The 15670-nt window shown below is 54.3% G+C and overlaps 5 protein-coding genes across 5 annotated transcripts; 2 read left to right on the top strand and 3 right to left on the bottom strand.

Annotated features, from left to right (window-relative positions):
* Positions 1 to 326: 326 nt before the first annotated feature.
* On the bottom strand, positions 327 to 4068 carry BO80DRAFT_374668 (ER glycosyl hydrolase). The gene is made up of 4 exons (XM_025716605.1): positions 3719 to 4068; positions 3272 to 3642; positions 2653 to 3218; positions 327 to 2596 (listed from the first exon to the last, which is right to left on the bottom strand). Exons 1-4 carry the CDS (start codon positions 3847 to 3849, stop codon positions 395 to 397), a joined length of 3270 nt encoding a protein of 1089 aa, XP_025578687.1. The 5' UTR covers positions 3850 to 4068; the 3' UTR covers positions 327 to 394.
* Positions 4069 to 4531: 463 nt separating this feature from the next.
* On the bottom strand, positions 4532 to 5600 carry BO80DRAFT_347496 (uncharacterized protein; the record flags this gene model as incomplete). Its single annotated transcript, XM_025715423.1, has 2 exons — positions 4532 to 4741; positions 4824 to 5600. The coding sequence occupies 2 exons, from the start codon at positions 5598 to 5600 to the stop codon at positions 4532 to 4534; spliced, it is 987 nt and encodes a 328-aa protein (XP_025578686.1).
* A 2040-nt stretch (positions 5601 to 7640) lies between these two features.
* BO80DRAFT_441823 (WD40 repeat domain-containing protein) lies at positions 7641 to 8960 on the bottom strand (the record flags this gene model as incomplete). The annotated part of the gene is made up of 5 exons (XM_025721224.1): positions 7641 to 7693; positions 7746 to 8501; positions 8564 to 8644; positions 8704 to 8749; positions 8817 to 8960. The coding sequence occupies 5 exons, from the start codon at positions 8958 to 8960 to the stop codon at positions 7641 to 7643; spliced, it is 1080 nt and encodes a 359-aa protein (XP_025578685.1).
* A 243-nt stretch (positions 8961 to 9203) lies between these two features.
* Positions 9204 to 10496, top strand: BO80DRAFT_422204 (TRAPP complex core subunit BET3). Its single transcript, XM_025718766.1, has 5 exons — positions 9204 to 9366; positions 9424 to 9432; positions 9542 to 9761; positions 9840 to 10031; positions 10113 to 10496. The coding sequence occupies exons 1-5, from the start codon at positions 9329 to 9331 to the stop codon at positions 10230 to 10232; spliced, it is 579 nt and encodes a 192-aa protein (XP_025578684.1). The 5' UTR covers positions 9204 to 9328; the 3' UTR covers positions 10233 to 10496.
* A 2056-nt stretch (positions 10497 to 12552) lies between these two features.
* somA (putative cAMP-dependent protein kinase pathway protein (Som1)) lies at positions 12553 to 15531 on the top strand. Its single transcript, XM_025714495.1, has 5 exons — positions 12553 to 13423; positions 13478 to 13629; positions 13697 to 14984; positions 15036 to 15296; positions 15348 to 15531. Exons 1-5 carry the CDS (start codon positions 12935 to 12937, stop codon positions 15516 to 15518), a joined length of 2361 nt encoding a protein of 786 aa, XP_025578683.1. The 5' UTR covers positions 12553 to 12934; the 3' UTR covers positions 15519 to 15531.
* The last annotated feature ends 139 nt before the right edge of the window (positions 15532 to 15670 follow it).

Genomic DNA, 15670 nt, shown 5'->3' with positions numbered 1-15670 from the left:
CCAATTTCCTGGGGAAAGCCAATCGGACCGATTCTCAGCCCCGCCGCCATCCTGGCTGCCAGGCTGAGCCACTCAAGTCGCGGGCGGCGGCGATGGCGCGTCCAATCAGCGCCGTTCGGAGATGGCGACATCTCGCCCCGGATGACCGGACACCCGCCGATCCAAGTCCGATGGGTGGCGTGCTCGTGGAGATCTCATCCGGATCTTGATCGGGTTTGCTGTTGGGGGTGATGGGGCTTGGTATCGAAATGACGCGCGAGTCGAGATGACTTGAAGGGTTGGTGAGGTAGCTATGGCGGGCTGCTGGGCTACAGTGCCCCTGGTTACTCCGTACGACATGTTGGTTGATATTACATGGCTGGCGACGGGCTTGCACTCCATACTAGGTACTCAATTACAGAATATACAGGTTATTGATGGGCACCCCCTGAGACCGTACTGAATACCGCCGCTTGATCCCCACGGCCGTCGCCTGCCGCAGCAGCTCGTACGTCTCCTCGCCCCCGCCTACCATGACGACGCTGAGCAGGTGGCGCCGGGGGACGCCTCCCGCTGTCATCTGTGTCTCGTCCAGATGCGGTCGAGCAAGGTAGGGTTCTGCGCGGACAGCAGCCAAGCCAGGTGTTGTCGGGTTCGATCCGACAGGCTCCCCGACATCTTCGTCGTAAGACACCACGATGACCATCTTCAACGCATACCGGGACGGTGGATACGCGGCAATGTTGCGCAGCTTCTGCGAGAAGTTACAGCCGCCCCGCTTGACGACGAGAACTTGGTGGCTCTGGGCAACTTCACGCAAGATGCGCTGGTCGCAGAGCTCGTCGGCAAAGTAGATGCTGTTCCAGCTGAGTCGCTGCTTGGACGGGTCGCCAGTGACGGACACCGTCGGCGCGTCCTCCACGTCGGGGAGCGGAGCGGAGCCGAGACCGGTCGAGATGGCGGCCGGGAGCAGTAGTCGCAACGAGGACGCTTTCTTCTGTGGCAGGCTCGTTTGTCCCTGCACCTCGTCCCGGAGTAGAGTAGACAAGGTGTTCACTAGCGACGACAAGACGGTCTTCATGCTGGACGTAGACGGATCTACGCTGCCGACTTTCCCGTCGACGGAACCGGAGCCGTGGACGATGGCCCCGTTTGCATGTCGTGGGGCAGCTGGTTCTTGGCCATCATCCGAACCATTGCGTCGACGGATAATCTCTGGGATAACGTCAATGACGATGTCAATCATGGCGGTGTCGCGAACGCGCGTGAAGTTCGGATCAGTGGGGTCGAGGACATCAAATGTGATCTCCCGGAGAAGATATACCTTCTCGTCTTTCCCCAAGGGCACGTTATTGATCACCTGCACCCGGAACTCGTCTCCGCTCGTGCCCCCGGAACTCCCGTGCACAGGGACGTCCTGGACCATACTCAGCCGCAACCCCCCGATAGCTTTGATGAAGATGCCATCTCGCACCCGCTCCAAAGACCCCGGCCCTATGACCATGCCGGGAAGCGCAGGGAAAGAGATGTCGAGTGTAGGGCGGATCGTCATTGGCGAGCTTGTCGCGTTGAACGGGACCAGTTCGGGGGGCAACGTCCACGGGAAGAAAGTGTAGTTAGTAGGCGATGCCAAATCCGACACGGACATGCTCGGGTGGTCCTGGGCATAGTCCAGAAGAGGGCCTTCCGGCATGCCTCTACTCGGCATGAGATGCAGGCGGGCCAGATTTGCGGCGTGGAACACATCCGGGCGAGCAGCGGTAGATGAGACCCCTAAAATTGGAGGCAGGGGTGCAGTTGGACACCGCGGTTCACCTCTTTCCCCGTTGACTGGCGGCCGCTTGTGCTCACCACGGAGCACCGTGCTATTATTGGGTATGAGGAGGGGATGACCCTCGGTAGAGAAGACGATTGGCTGGTCGATCTTGTTAAGGGGATGGTCAAAGTCGTAGAGTAAAAACATGTACTTGGCGGTTTCGCCTAAGAAGAAGCTCTCCATCCGGTCATTGAGCTCACCATTCCGGACGTCTTGAATGCCAGCCCAGCCGCATTTGGTCCAGCACCGCCGTTTGATATCCCGCAGTACCATCTCCCCGACATGCAGATACCAAGGGTCTTTAGTCGCCCGATAGAGGTAATATGTAGACTCCACAAATTCAGGACGCCCACCGTACCAGGCGAGGCCCTGTTCAATATCTCCCGTGGCGACGTTCCATCGTTCAGGGAGGCCCGAGAACCGAGTCCAGACGGCTGTCGTCAGAAGATGGATTGCGGTGGCTTCGTCCACTTCTCCCGCCAAGGTAAGCAGCCCGGGGTAGAAGGCGCTAAGACTGTCGATCCAAAAAGCACGAGTTGCCCCCGTGAAGATATCTCCTTGAATCAGGTGTGGATGCTGATGGCCCTCTCCGCGATATAAGTGACGTTTGATTGACGCATGCGACTCCTCCCATACGTTTAGAAAAGCATCCGCTGAGTGTTCGTACTCCGACAGCGGTTGGAAGTAGTCGTCCAGGACATGCCATGGGCTGCTAGTATTGACAGGGGGCCGCTCCCCGGAAGAGAGCAAGACGTAGGATTTGAAAGCATACTCGAAGAAACTATCAATTCCAGCGCCGATCTGAGACATTCATATGGTCAGCCATGCCCGAATGCGGGGCTTTTGGAACCACTCACCCCAGTGTAGGAATGGACCCATCTGCCAGACTCGGCATCAATGCCCGATCCTATCAGTCCAATATCACTTCTCCTTGCCCAAACGGCCCAGAACGCCCGCTTTGCGAGCTCCTCGTATCGGCCATCACCGGTAAGTCTACTTAGAACAGTAAATTCCAGGACCAGACTGCCAGCGCCGGCGCTGCAGGTTTCCGTGGTCTCTGGAGCCGAGGAGCGGCGAGCCCTTTGGCACTGGCCGGGGTTGGTGTTGTCACACGTGGGGGCTGCATTCAACGGCGAGTTCGCGTAGTAAGGCTGTCGTTGCACTCCGTATCTGAGGTTGACTCGCGGGTAAGGGAGACCGGTATCCGTATAGAAAGCGGGAAGAAGACGGTTCGCTAGATCGGCAGCAAGTCGTAGGAGTTGACCATCGTAGACAAATCCGTTATCCCACTGGATACCCTGACTATCGTCTGGAAAAGGGGATTTCTCCCAAGCCTTGGCAAAGTCGGCTTGTGTCTCCGGGGGACAATACCCGCTGATGGGAAGGTCGCCGACAGCGAAAAGATGGGCGCTAAGAAGACCACCTATAGGAATCGTGAGCATTGTATAACGCCCATGCACGAGATCCAATGCCTACCTAGTCCTCGAATCACGGTCTCGAAGACCTGGACCTTGCTGTCCATATCGAATCCCCTTCCTCTTTGACCCTGGCCTGCAGGGCCGTCAGAGCCGTCTCCGTACAGTGTGACAAAGTCCTTCACCCCATTTTGAAAATAGTCCCAAGCTTTCTTGCCCTCCTCGGGACTTGACGAGAGGATGGCTAGGGACGATAGACTGTCGATCAAAGTCAAGGAATAATTGCCTAGGACATCGTTGAGTTCTGCATGCGCGGGATTGTCTCGGTCGCGAACCAGCGGACGGCAGGATAGCGGACGAAGTTCGTCTTCAGGAAAGGCGTGTTCGATGTAATTTTCAAATCCATGGTAGAACATATGCTCTGTCTCTCTCCTGAACATCGGAGGTATCAGTCCATGTGCCTTCGATCGGAGCAACTTGACGGGACTAATCAATTTGACAGACTTACCTCAGTTCCTTAACCCGATCGGTCCGCATGCCCTGGGCCATGGCGAGCCACAGCGACAGAAGCAAGACCCAGGTCATCATCCATGTTGAACGGAGGTCGGACATCTGCAAGTGCCAACATCCCGAGCGCATTACCGCAGCAGCGAAACCGTTATCAATGGCATGAGAGCGCGCTGATGAACTGTGGTGTGATGGAACCCCTGCCAGTCGGCGAACAGATTGCCTTCAGAGAAAGGGTTCCTGGGAGGGGGAGGGGAGCTTGAGGTGGAGGGTTCGTTGGTGGCAGCGGCGCCGCACGTGAGGTCGTATCCAACCCGCGGCGAATCGGTTTTGCGGCCAGATATGCCGTTCCGATCCCCCTTTCGGACTACAGGAGGACACTGGCACTTACTTTCCATGCCAGGGTCCGATTATTATTAATCCGTGCCTCTTGATGAATCAGCTGGCTTGCTTACGGTGGGCCTTCATTTCCCGGGTTTTTAGAATTCCATAAGCGTCAAGAAAACAAGCTTAAATCTAATCATGTAGCGCTCAATCAATGCTGGCCAGATAGATAGGTGCTCGCATGTCAATGTAACTCCCGCTTCATCCCAATAATCCAGAGAAAAGGAAACATCGTATGGAAAGTGAGGAGAATGGCGCGAAAAGAAAGGAAGCAAAGTCACAGGGGATATCTCAAGCAAAGGAAACCCAGGACGCGTGATCGCAGTGGCTGCGGCACGACGTATCTTGGAGATAAGAGAACGATCGTGGATGCCATTGTGTCGGCGCATCCAGCTGTAGAATGTCGAAGCAGAGGTTGATGGTGAACGGACTACGGTTGATGTCTTGACTCCTCGGAAATTCGCCATTGCGTCAATGATCGGGGTTGCGCTTCTATCACATAGTCGACGCCGTTGTCAGATGTGTAGCTAGGAGGTCGTGGTATCCGAGCCTTGTTGCTCGCACGTCTATCAACACCTTTGGGTATTTGCGTATTATTGTTTTCGATGCGTTGCCAGTACAGCAGGTCGGGGTTTAGCCTCTGCATGCAGATGTCAGTGAGACCTGTCTCCTCCAACAAACCGGCAGACGAAGGTGCATCAATTGCACATGTGGGTACTTACCACGCTACTTCTCCAAAGACCGTACGCCGGAGGGGGTGCCGTGACCTTTTCGCGCACGGCGCTAGGACTCGCGGCCGCAACATCCTCATCTCCGGCCAGAATAACGTGGATAGGACGCGCTGGTTGCGCATAGCCGGCTGGCCCTGCCCTACTGGGTATGCGATTCGTAGCGACATCAGAGCCGGGCCGTCGTAAAATTGCCATGAGGAAGCGGGTGAGAGAATGACAGAAGACAATTCCGAGGATTAAGATCATGAAGATGAGAAGGATCTGGAGCTCCCGGCCCAGCGTAGTTCTAGAAGCAGCGAATGCGAGATAAATAGCGACAACAAGGATGAGAAAACCGGCAGACACGACCAACGTGATAAGCCGCCTCCGCACCCTTTTCTCCTTCAGCCTTGATCCACACGATCGCCTGCAACGGAGGCTTTCAGGGTCTGGTAGGGTGTGTGCTCCAGGTGAGTCTCGTTCTGATCGGGCATGCGACCGTGCCTCCCCATCTGCTGCAGACCGCAGCTCAATCGGCACGTAGGGCCCTCTTGGCGCATAGTGGGATGCAGCGACATCTCTTAGAGAACGATGCGACGGTGTCGATCGTCCAGGTAAGCGGGATTCGCGACGCTCAGCGCGGTCCCCAAGGATCCGCTGTTCGAGGTCGAGACGATGGTCGGTCACCCATGACGTGAACCGCTCCTCACGATTGGAAGCTCTCCGAAGATGGTCATCTCTGATCACCCCATTAATATTGACATGCGAAGAGCGATCGGGCGGCAACATGCCGGGGATCGAGCTGGAATGTGTCGTCGATCCCGAATGAGACAGCTGAACCGATTCCATGTCCATTCGATCTAACAGTCGTACAATAACATCGGGACAGACAAGGGGCGGAACGTTGGGATTCTGCAGAGATCACGGTGTAGTGTTATATGCGACAATACGGTTTCCTCCGACCTCAAATATGATATGTTCTGCGATGATATGTACTGCCCACTTCCGCATTCGTTGAACCACACGCAAATAAGCGTCGCAGGAACGCAGAACTTGACGCAAACCGCCTGGAATGATCGACCCTGTGATGCAAAACGGATAATAACTCGCGAAGCCGGATCTCTGTGGTCGAATTGGGAACTTGGTTATGATTTCGGACGCTATACAATCATAATGAAGATGAGGCCTGGGGTGAAGGAGGGGGCCCAGGGGAGCAGCATAAGACGGGAATCCCGATCGCAACGGAAACCACGGAACACGGCGACGGGGTCAAAGGGGGATCAGAGCGATGAAGAATTAGAAGAATTGATGAGACGTTCTCACAATTGTGGAAGAACAAATTCCAAACGAACGAAGACACACAAACAAGTGAAGGAATTGGGCGAGCACCAGGCCAGCCGGTCAGTAGGCAGTTGCGTTCAATCCGGTGGGAAGGGACCAGCGAAAAGTATTATTATCTATACCCGAGTGATAACTAGTCCGGGACTGGACTGGGTTGGACTGGGTTGGACTGGGGGGCCTTTGGGAGATATCACAGGGCAAAAAGCAATGATGCGTGCAAACTGATAAGGATGGAGGAGAAGAAGTGACCAAGAAAGGAGATTAGCAACAGAGCTTGAGATATAAATGCAAGCAAGAACGAGCGATCATGACCACGGAATGGCGAAGAGATGGAGGGAGTCTGGAGAAGGAAGAGGAAGAGGCTTGTAAGATTGGCCGTGAGGGAGCGAAACACAGTGTGACAGTTCCGGGCCCCAATGGGTAAGTAAGAACTAAGTGGTGCTTCCGAGGCAAGGCCCTCAGGCAGGCATCAGTCAACCCTTCGACACTTTCTAAAATTCTAGTATCTACTATTATTGTGGGATTATGAGATGATCTCGTAGTATCTAACCAGTATCTACGTACACTGTGATCCAGTCGGCGGCGGACCCATCCATTTATTATTAGTACCGGATGCACCACGTCTCTCCTCGTTCATCGCCGTAGGGGCTGACCATTTACCCCTGGATGACCCACGTTGCCCTGATATAGACGGCCGCCGTCTAAGTATAGGCACACAAGCGCGCCCCCCTCTTGCTCCCCCAACAAGTCCGAGCTGTCCGATAACAACCCGTAGCTGGGTGCCCATGGATCTAAGGTACACCATACACTGTTCTACTGTATTGATTAGGCCTGTGCATACTGCAGAGATCCAACTCCCCCACCGGTAGGTCGCTAGGTAGATAGTATGTCCCTTCTCTCTCTCCCTTCTCCCGTGGACACGGATAAAGATAATGATAGCACTAATTAATATTAAGGATGGGTGGCTCCTCGCGCTTGAAGGAGACCACCTGTTTCGACCTCCACGGTAGCCAATAGACATCGCACTGATTGAGTGCTTCGGTTACCGCACCTTACCGGAACACGCTGGCCAACAGCCCGAATCATGATCGCAAGAGGGCCACATCCCACAATCCCCACCACCAAGTTACACATTCCAAGTACGAGCCATTATCATTCTGACGTATATTATTACATTTGCAAGGCACGAAAATGTGGATATACTGCGCTCACTGAAGGGGGTCGCATCTGGGTGGTAACAATCTCCCCGTCATGCGGTCTGCCATTATTCCTGGTCTGCTTCCGATGGTAAACCTACCATCCTTGCTTGACACACTCCAGCCGGCAAGGAAGATTTTGACCGTAGGATGTTTTGCGATCGCCACAAGTCAAAGCTTCACTGAAACCCCGAGGGCTCAGCAGCTTTGTCGTCCTGAATCAAGGCTGCTTAATAGATAGACGGATTAACTCGCTGTCGCGTTGGCTGAGTTCACTGCATAGGCATTTATCTCACTTGCCCAGTTCACCAAGCATGAGTGTTCGATCGGAAGATCCAGACACAACTGTGAAGAGCAGTTAGCACATGACCGTCTGTCAATTCCCAGTATAACCTACCAATGGGCTCGTTGTTCGGAGAAAACCGGACATCATTGACAGTCCCCTTATGCCCGGGAAGTTTGTATAGAATCTTGCCGGACTTTGAGTTCCACACAACAACACTCCTGTCGCCGCTGCCTGCCGCAATCTTCTCTCCACTTGGGTCCCAGCTTGCCCGGATGAGGTTTCTCTCCAAACCAACCGGTGCACCGTCAAAGGTCCTGATGTGTCGATTCGTCGGTGCGAACGGCCGAATGTCCCATGTGCGTACAGTTGAGTCATGCGAGTTGGAAAGAAGAGTCTGCGAGTCGGGCGAAATCTCAAGAGAGGTGATGGTCTCTGTGTGTCCCGCCATAGAGTAGACGATCCCTTTCTTTCGTAGGTCCCAGGTATGGATAGTGTTGTCGATACCACCGCTATAGATCTCGTTGCCTGCCTCCGAAAGAGCCACCGCCGTTATGGGCAACTCGGTTTCCAGGTATTCAATAGCATCCTTCTGCCGAGGATCCCAGATTCCTATGCAGCCGTCGTCACTCGCGCTAACCAGCAATTCCTGGCCTCGTTTGCTGATGTCGAGGCAGTTGATGATCTCCTCGTGCCCGATGTGCCGACGAATCCGTTGTCCCGTCTCTAGATCCCAGCTAGCAAGCGTCATGTCGGCCGATGCGGAAAATATCGTCCTCGAGTCGCGCGACCATTGGAGGTCAAGAATTGCCCCGCGGTGACCTGATAGCGCACCGTAATTATCGCACTGTCCATAGGTGTTCCAAAGCACTGTTGTGGATTCCGTGATTAGCCCAAATCGCCTGGCCATTAGAATTAGTTGAACCACATACAGATAGATCTATCCATAGAGCCCGAAGCAATGTGCTGTGCCGTGGGGTCAAATCGTACAGCAAAAACCTCCCCAGAATGGCCTGGCAATTTTCGTGTCTTGTCAGCGTATGATCCATGCCACCACGACGGTGCATCTCACCTGTCATTTCCATGATCGGTGCTTGGAGCCCGCTGGTGCGGGGAACCTATCACCATGGTCAACAATGAACATTGAGGGTATTAACCCCTTGAAACAGCCTGAAAGAAACACACTGCTTGTATCAAAGCACCATTCTGCGACGAGCTTTGCACGATCGCTGTACTATCATTGAGACCGGCGTCGGACTTCTTTCGCTTGACGACAAGCTGACTAGACGAGCCAAAGGCTTCCTGTGCAGGTCGCTTTTCTCCCGACATGTTTGTGAAATGGCCCAACCAGCTGGCTCAACCAAGAAGTGTGTAGGACCAAGTATTGGGGGCGGCGGAAACTAGGAATGGATTCGAGCCTAGCTGGGGAATTCTGGTCGAACGCGCCGAACCGGACTGAGTCTTGCGTCCGAGGACGTTTCTAGACAAGCGCCAGTTAGACGCGGTAAGCGCCCGGCGCTGGTCCACCAGGCGCGTGAAGCTCCGCCTCCGTACCCCCTCGGTCCATTGATTCAAGCGGGGAGGAGTGTGCATTGCCATTGTTTCGGTCGAGTATCTTGTCGCTCTATTCTGTTCGCTCCGGCCTGCAACATTGTATCCTTGACGCTGAACCTGAAGAGCTTGAGAATATAGCCGTCATGTCATCCGCAACGAAGGCATCTAGGATTGGGGAAGAGTAAGGTGTCCTCTTGTCTCACTCAATCAACCCTCTCACTAATCTCTAACCTGACAGGCTGTGGAAGTCAGTAAGCTGCATGTTCTTAGCTGGCACCTTGAACGCTATTTTTAAAAGTGATGAGCGAAGCCAGTGTGAACCGGATTGAGAACTAACTTATCTCCGACACTCCCAGAACACGAGTTGACAAAGTGAACGCCGAGTTGGTGACTTTAACATACGGCACAATTGTCGCGCAGCTTTGCCAGGACTACGATGGGAATTACCACGAAGTGAACAAACAACTGGAGAAGATGGGCTACAACATTGGAATGCGACTGATCGAGGATTTCCTGGCCAAGTCCAACGTGGGGCGATGTGCGAATTTCCGGGAAACGGCGGATATGATCTCGAAGGTATGCTATGGTCAACGGGCAGAACAAGCGGTTGAATTATCGTGAGCTGCCGTAAGCTGACGGGTACGATCCCACCAGGTTGGCTTCAGGATCTTCCTCAACATCGCTCCCACCGTAACCAATTGGACGAGCGATAATAACCAATTCTCTCTCATATTTGACGAAAACCCCTTGGCGGACTTCGTTGAGCTGCCGGATGATGGACGGGCACAAGATGAGCTGTGGTTTTCCAATATCCTCTGCGGAGTTCTGCGGGGCGCACTGGAAATGGTACGATGACATGCGGCAGAGAACTTATTGTCTTCCCTGCCATGCGTTTATTATGCACAGGCATGCTGATTATGTGGGCAGGTGCAAATGCAGATCGAGGCGCATTTTGTGAGCGACGTATTGCGAGGCGATGATACGACGGAGATGCGGGTGTCACTTGTGAGATACATCGAGGATGAGATGCCACCCGATGAGGAGTAGTGGTATCATGCCGTATGGGTGGTCGGGACCTTTTTATACAAGTCGAGGCGTCTGGTGTTTTGAGGGTTTATCCGCTGATCTGGAGCTGCAGCTATCGATGAATATTACATTTCTCATGATTGACGATCAATGTCGAATGCCTTGTACCTGCTATTCATTACTCCTTCTTCTTTGCGTGGCCTAGACCAGGCTGCAGCAGTAGAATCTTGCAGGACCAACAATAAAAAAACACACAATGCGATTGTCGCGCACAGCATCTGGACAATATACGCATTTTCTTAAGCAGCATCGATAGATACAAACGTAACATCAGACCTAAAACATTGACCTGCCAATATAATATATCTCGCTCATCATAATGGATCTGTGAAGGTGGTATGTCCCACACGGCGATCTACACGGGTGCTAGCCTCTTGGTTGACAGGCGCATCGATACACCACGGAGGCGGTAGAAACCTGCAATTCCGGATACACAGTAGTACCACCGGAGTTCCAAGGCTTACTTTACTTGGCAGAACCGCGGAGATGTCTATTACGTGGAAATGATAGACTGAAGCTATATAGCTTACAAATTAGCTGCGCACCGGTTGTCTGAAATGTACTATGTAAGGAGCGGAGCATTAAGTATATGGACAGCTCGACCCCTTCTACGGAGGACGGCCCGCACGGTGTAGGACTCGGCGGTGATCGGAGACGGTCCTGTACTCCGTACTAACTGATACACCACGATCCGGGCTGATCGTGCTGATTTAGCTGCGGAAAGGAGCGGTTGATCGGCAGCCAGTTGTGATCCGGCCAGACAGGTATCAGAAGTAGGGACTGATGGGGGTTGCTCAGGGATCCCAGGCGGGGGAGCAAGAAACATCTACCTCGTATGATGTCCATCCCACGTCGATACATCTGACATACACATGGATAGTCCGGGGAACGGCAGGACGGGCAGATCGGCGCAGGAAATCCTCACCCGGCGGGAGAGGCACCACGTGATGCGCTAGACCGGAACGGGCGGCCGGACATCCCATCATTCCCAGGGTGTGCCAGGATGTACGCGGTGGCGAGCTTGCGATCCAGCCTCAACTGTCACCACCGCCGTCCATGGAGGCCGATTACAGGGTCTTCGATCACTCTTCATTCCTTAACCCTCCGGTGGTGTCTTTCCTTTTCCGAACCCAACACGGCCCCAGCCCTTCTAAATAAGCAAATTTTTAAGCATTAGGGGACCATTGTATATTCATGCGGTGTGCTTACAGTCCTAGTGTTCCAATCAATCCGCTTTTTTTTTTTTCCTTCGCTTGTGTTATGGGAGGTTCTTTGTGAATGTCAGAGTGCTTCCGCTGTATCAGATACACTCTATATACCTAACACCAGATCGGGTGGATCATTCGGCGCGTGTTCGTCGGACTCCAGGAGATATCTTATATAACTTGTAACCAGCCTCTTCGCTTTCTGATCCCGAGTGGATTTTCGGTTTGTGTGTCCTGCACCTAGGTTGTGCTTTTACGGAGTACATCATCTTGATCCCTTGTGGTGAGTACTTGATTCCTCTTGCTCCATCATATCAGCATCATGTCCCGTAATTTATTTCCTGGCTTTTTATTTTTCCCGGCTTCCTTCCCTCTGTTTCCCTTCTGAACTCGTTCCGTTCTCTGGAACTGCATGCTGAGATATACGCGAGCCAGCCGCATCTCCCAGCCCTCCCACGGCGTTCCGGGCAGGATAATCCGCGCCGAACAAGCGATTCACGCCCGGCCGGCAGTGATTGAGCAACTCCAGGCACCGCGCCTGATATCCACGTCCTCCCACCCACCAGAGAACACCTCAGATCCACCGCTACACCTTGTCCTGACCTTTGCCTCTCCTCCCTCCCCCTCCACCTACCCTCAAATCTGCCGGATCTCTCCGTCTCTTCCCCTTTCCTTTTTCTGCAGGGGCTCTGGGGATACTTTTACTTCCTGTAAAGTTCTCTATTTCCTTGGCTTCTGACTGGTACCCGTCGGGTTTCCTCTGGCCTGGTCTCTCTCCTATACCTCGTTCCCGTCCTTTGCCATCCTGTGTCGCTTGTTCGCCGCCCTGCCCCCCCGGTTGATCTTACCGCGCATTTTCGCTTGCTGGGTTTCTGGACAAATACACTCCTCCTGCCTCTAATTTTTCTTCCCTCCCTGGCTCTTCTCTTTCCCTCTCTTGCTGCCTCTGCATCTTGCTCGACAGAAGTCCTTACCGTCTGTGCTCGATCGCTTCATCCTAGAAGCAACCGCAGATTCTTTCGTTTCCCTCAGTTGCGTATGCTCCGGAGTGGGCCACGCTCATCTCCTCTTGTTGGTGATCATCGCGACACTTCGCTCTGCGTTGTTCTACGCTCCGTCAGAGGCACCCCTCTACGTCACTTAGCTTGAAACGATACCTTGGCCTGAATATCGCCTAGATTAGATCCCGGGCTAAGCTTACTTCCTGACGATCGCGCCATTCGGGTCTGGATACGAAGCTATCATACATCGGGCTGGAAGCGTCCGTGACCTTGCCTTACACATTTCCTCCTCGCCTCGTCTCGGGATCCTGATTGCCACGCGCGCCTCGTCGTATCTTTTGTGGTGAGCTCCCTCGCCGCAAAACGGTGGATGCGCGTTGAACCTTCTCGGACCCCGACGCTTTCCCATCGAGGACAATAACCAGGTGAGGGTGGCTGAGCCCTTTTGAGTGCCACCATGAATCAGATGAATATGGCTGGCATGAATCCCGGTGCAGGGGGCCCCGTGGGAGGTGTCCCAATGATCAACAATGGTTCCGCGGCCCCCCGTAATGACCCAAACATTAACAACATTCCTGAGAATATGATCAATAACCTCAACACTTATATATACGATTACTTCCTGAAGCGCGGTTACCATGAGTGTGCGAGGGCGCTTGTGAAGGACGATTCGATCAAACTCAATACTGAACCGTCTATCAAGACAAGTCCGGGTCACCGTCGCGATGCTGACGTGAATGGTGTCGACGGCGATACGATGATGACGGATGGAAAGGATGGCGATAAGCTGAAGATACCCGACGACCTTCCTCGTCCAAACCTTCCTAGTGAAGGACAGCAGTCTTCATTCCTCCTCGATTGGTTTAGCCTCTTTTGGGATTTTTTCTGGGCCCAGCGCAAGAAAGGGAATAGTGCTGATGTGAAAAATTATCTTGCTCACACCCAGGTACGTGCTCTCAATATTTGCAGCCTATCCGACCATCTGACTGAGGCTTTGTAGAGTATAATGCGCCTCAGGGAACAGCAACAGAGTAGCCTATTGCGGCAACAGCCACTGATACCTGGACAGATGGCACAGATGAATATGCGCCGGAACGGCATGGTTCCCCCTAATCTCCAGAAGACTGTTCTGCAGAATAATACATCTGGCCTGTACGCCCCCTTTCTTCTAGGTCCTTTTCGCAAGAGCGATTGATGGTGGTGCTGACAAGACTTTCAGGTCGCAACAACAACTCGCCCAGCTCCATAAGACTCAGCAGCAGCAGGTGCAGATGATGCATACAATGCAGCGAGAGCACTCCGACATGGACATGAACGGCCATCGGCCCCAGTCTCCGGCCTCGGCAGAGAATGCCCCGTCTCCGTCGAAGCGGCCTCGCCTTGAAGGTGGTCCCATGAACGGCCAGCAGCTGGCACCCAACGGACGCGGTCAGGCCCAGGGTATGCCGGGCCAGCAGAACCCGCAAGCGCTTTTGATGCAGCCCGGACTCAACCGGGCGATGAACCCCAATTCGTTCCAGGCTTTTCAGCCGACAGCGGGACAGGCTACGCAGAAACAGATGCAGGTATATGCTCAGAACTTGGCCATTCATCACACACGCTCAGCATTGACAAACCAGGGCATGCCGAATGGTATGATGAATCCCGGTGTCATGCCAAACCCGACGGATATGGTGCCCATGTCAGATGGCCAGGTGTATCCCATGAACGGCGACTTCTATGGCGCGAATGGTCAAATGGCCCAGGTTCGGACGGGGATGCAGACACCTGGCGGTCAGCACGGTAACCATGCTCTCCAAGATTATCAGATGCAACTTATGCTGCTTGAACAGCAGAATAAGCGGCGTTTGATGATGGCTCGCCAAGAGCAGGATAGCATGGCCCGACCTGACGGCCAGCCCCCAATGCCCGGGCAGCAGCAGGGCCTGCCACCAGGCACCTCGCCCCAAGGCAGCAGGGCGGGCACATCACCGAATCCCAACGACCAAATGAAGCGGGGTACTCCGAAGATGCCCCAGACCGGCCTCCCCGGCTCCCCGAGCGCGGCCGACGCCATGGCGCAGGGTCGTGGATCCCCCATGAACTTCCCTGGTGGCCAGATGCCCCCCGAGATGGGCGGACCACAGTTCTTCGTGAAGAACATGGCTGAGGGTATGGCGGGCCCCAACGGAATGCGACCTCCGAGCTCCAACCCGGCGTTCACCGGCCCTCAGATGGGTCAACCGATCCCGGCGGGTGCTGCCAATCGGATGCCCAACGGAGGCTGGCAACCCCAGCAAGCCGTCCAGGGCCAGCCGATGGCACCGCAACCGTCGCCCGTGCCCCAGCCTCAGTCCACGGGCACTCCTCAAGAGAGGAACGCCATGCCGCCGCCCCAGGCTCCGCCGGCGCCCGGTGCCAACGTGGGTCGAACCCAGCCGCCGTCGCCTCAAACCGCTGCCCCGCCGACGCCGCAGCAGGCCAACAAGCCAGCCCCGAAGAAGAAGGATATGAAGGAGAGCCGGAAGGTATGTTACTGTCCCACCCTGCTCGTCGTCTCATATTGAACGGAGATCTAGCGACCGAAGAAGGGTGCTGCTGCTACCACCGTCGCCCAGGCGAACACGGCTGCCACGCCATCTTCCGAAGCCGAGCATCCCCCGACCCCTACCCCCTCGACTCCGATCACTCCTCAGCATCCGAACTCGTTCAACAAGGCCGGTGCAAATGCTACGACTGCTGCTCCGCCGCAGCCGACGTCTGCTCCCGCACCGCAGCCGCTTGTTCAACAGCCACCGGATCAGACGCAGCAACCTTTCAACGATTTGAGCATTCCCGATGTATGTTCTTTGCTTTCTGCCCAGCGAATAGTGTACTCACATGTTCCGCAGGCATCTGCTTTCAACCTCGATTTCAGCGCCCTGGAGAACCCGGACATCCTCGAGAACTTCGACTTCGATACGTTCCTCAACACTGACGCGGATACTGCTGGCTTTGGATTTGACCCCAACATATCGTATCCCACTGATGGTGTTGAGACCGGTGCCGGTGACGGCTTGTGAAATGAAGTCCGACGGTTGTTAAGTCCTTAACTCATATACCCTTGTTCTGTACATTTCCATAAACTTGAGTTTGTGCTCGTGCTCTTTGTTGTTTTCGTCGCTTCTTTTCCTATCCTTCTGTGTTCTGCCGACATGATTTGGATATGTGCCCA

The sequence above is a fragment of the Aspergillus ibericus genome (genome assembly GCF_003184845.1).
Source record: "Aspergillus ibericus CBS 121593 unplaced genomic scaffold BO80scaffold_6, whole genome shotgun sequence".
NCBI lineage: Eukaryota > Fungi > Ascomycota > Eurotiomycetes > Eurotiales > Aspergillaceae > Aspergillus > Aspergillus ibericus.
The sequence above is the reverse complement of the archived record's forward strand: the minus strand, read 5'-3'. Positions and strand labels throughout refer to the sequence as shown.

Excerpts from the sequence above, each read along its gene's own strand:
- BO80DRAFT_374668 (XM_025716605.1), bottom strand. The coding sequence starts at position 3,849 with ATGCGCTCGGGATGTTGGCACTTGCAGATGTCCGACCTCCGTTCAACA. Across the intron at positions 3,219-3,271 it reads GACCGTGATTCGAGGACTAG|GTGGTCTTCTTAGCGCCCAT; the intron begins GTAGGCATTGGA and ends CGATTCCTATAG. Across the intron at positions 2,597-2,652 it reads GGGTCCATTCCTACACTGGG|ATCGGCGCTGGAATTGATAG; the intron begins GTGAGTGGTTCC and ends TGAATGTCTCAG.
- BO80DRAFT_422204 (XM_025718766.1), top strand. The coding sequence starts at position 9,329 with ATGTCATCCGCAACGAAGGCATCTAGGATTGGGGAAGA. Across the intron at positions 9,762-9,839 it reads CGGCGGATATGATCTCGAAG|GTTGGCTTCAGGATCTTCCT; the intron begins GTATGCTATGGT and ends CGATCCCACCAG. Across the intron at positions 10,032-10,112 it reads TGCGGGGCGCACTGGAAATG|GTGCAAATGCAGATCGAGGC; the intron begins GTACGATGACAT and ends TTATGTGGGCAG.
- somA (XM_025714495.1), top strand. The coding sequence starts at position 12,935 with ATGAATCAGATGAATATGGCTGGCATGAATCCCGGTGCAGGGGGCCCC. Across the intron at positions 13,424-13,477 it reads ATTATCTTGCTCACACCCAG|AGTATAATGCGCCTCAGGGA; the intron begins GTACGTGCTCTC and ends GAGGCTTTGTAG. Across the intron at positions 13,630-13,696 it reads CAGAATAATACATCTGGCCT|GTCGCAACAACAACTCGCCC; the intron begins GTACGCCCCCTT and ends CAAGACTTTCAG.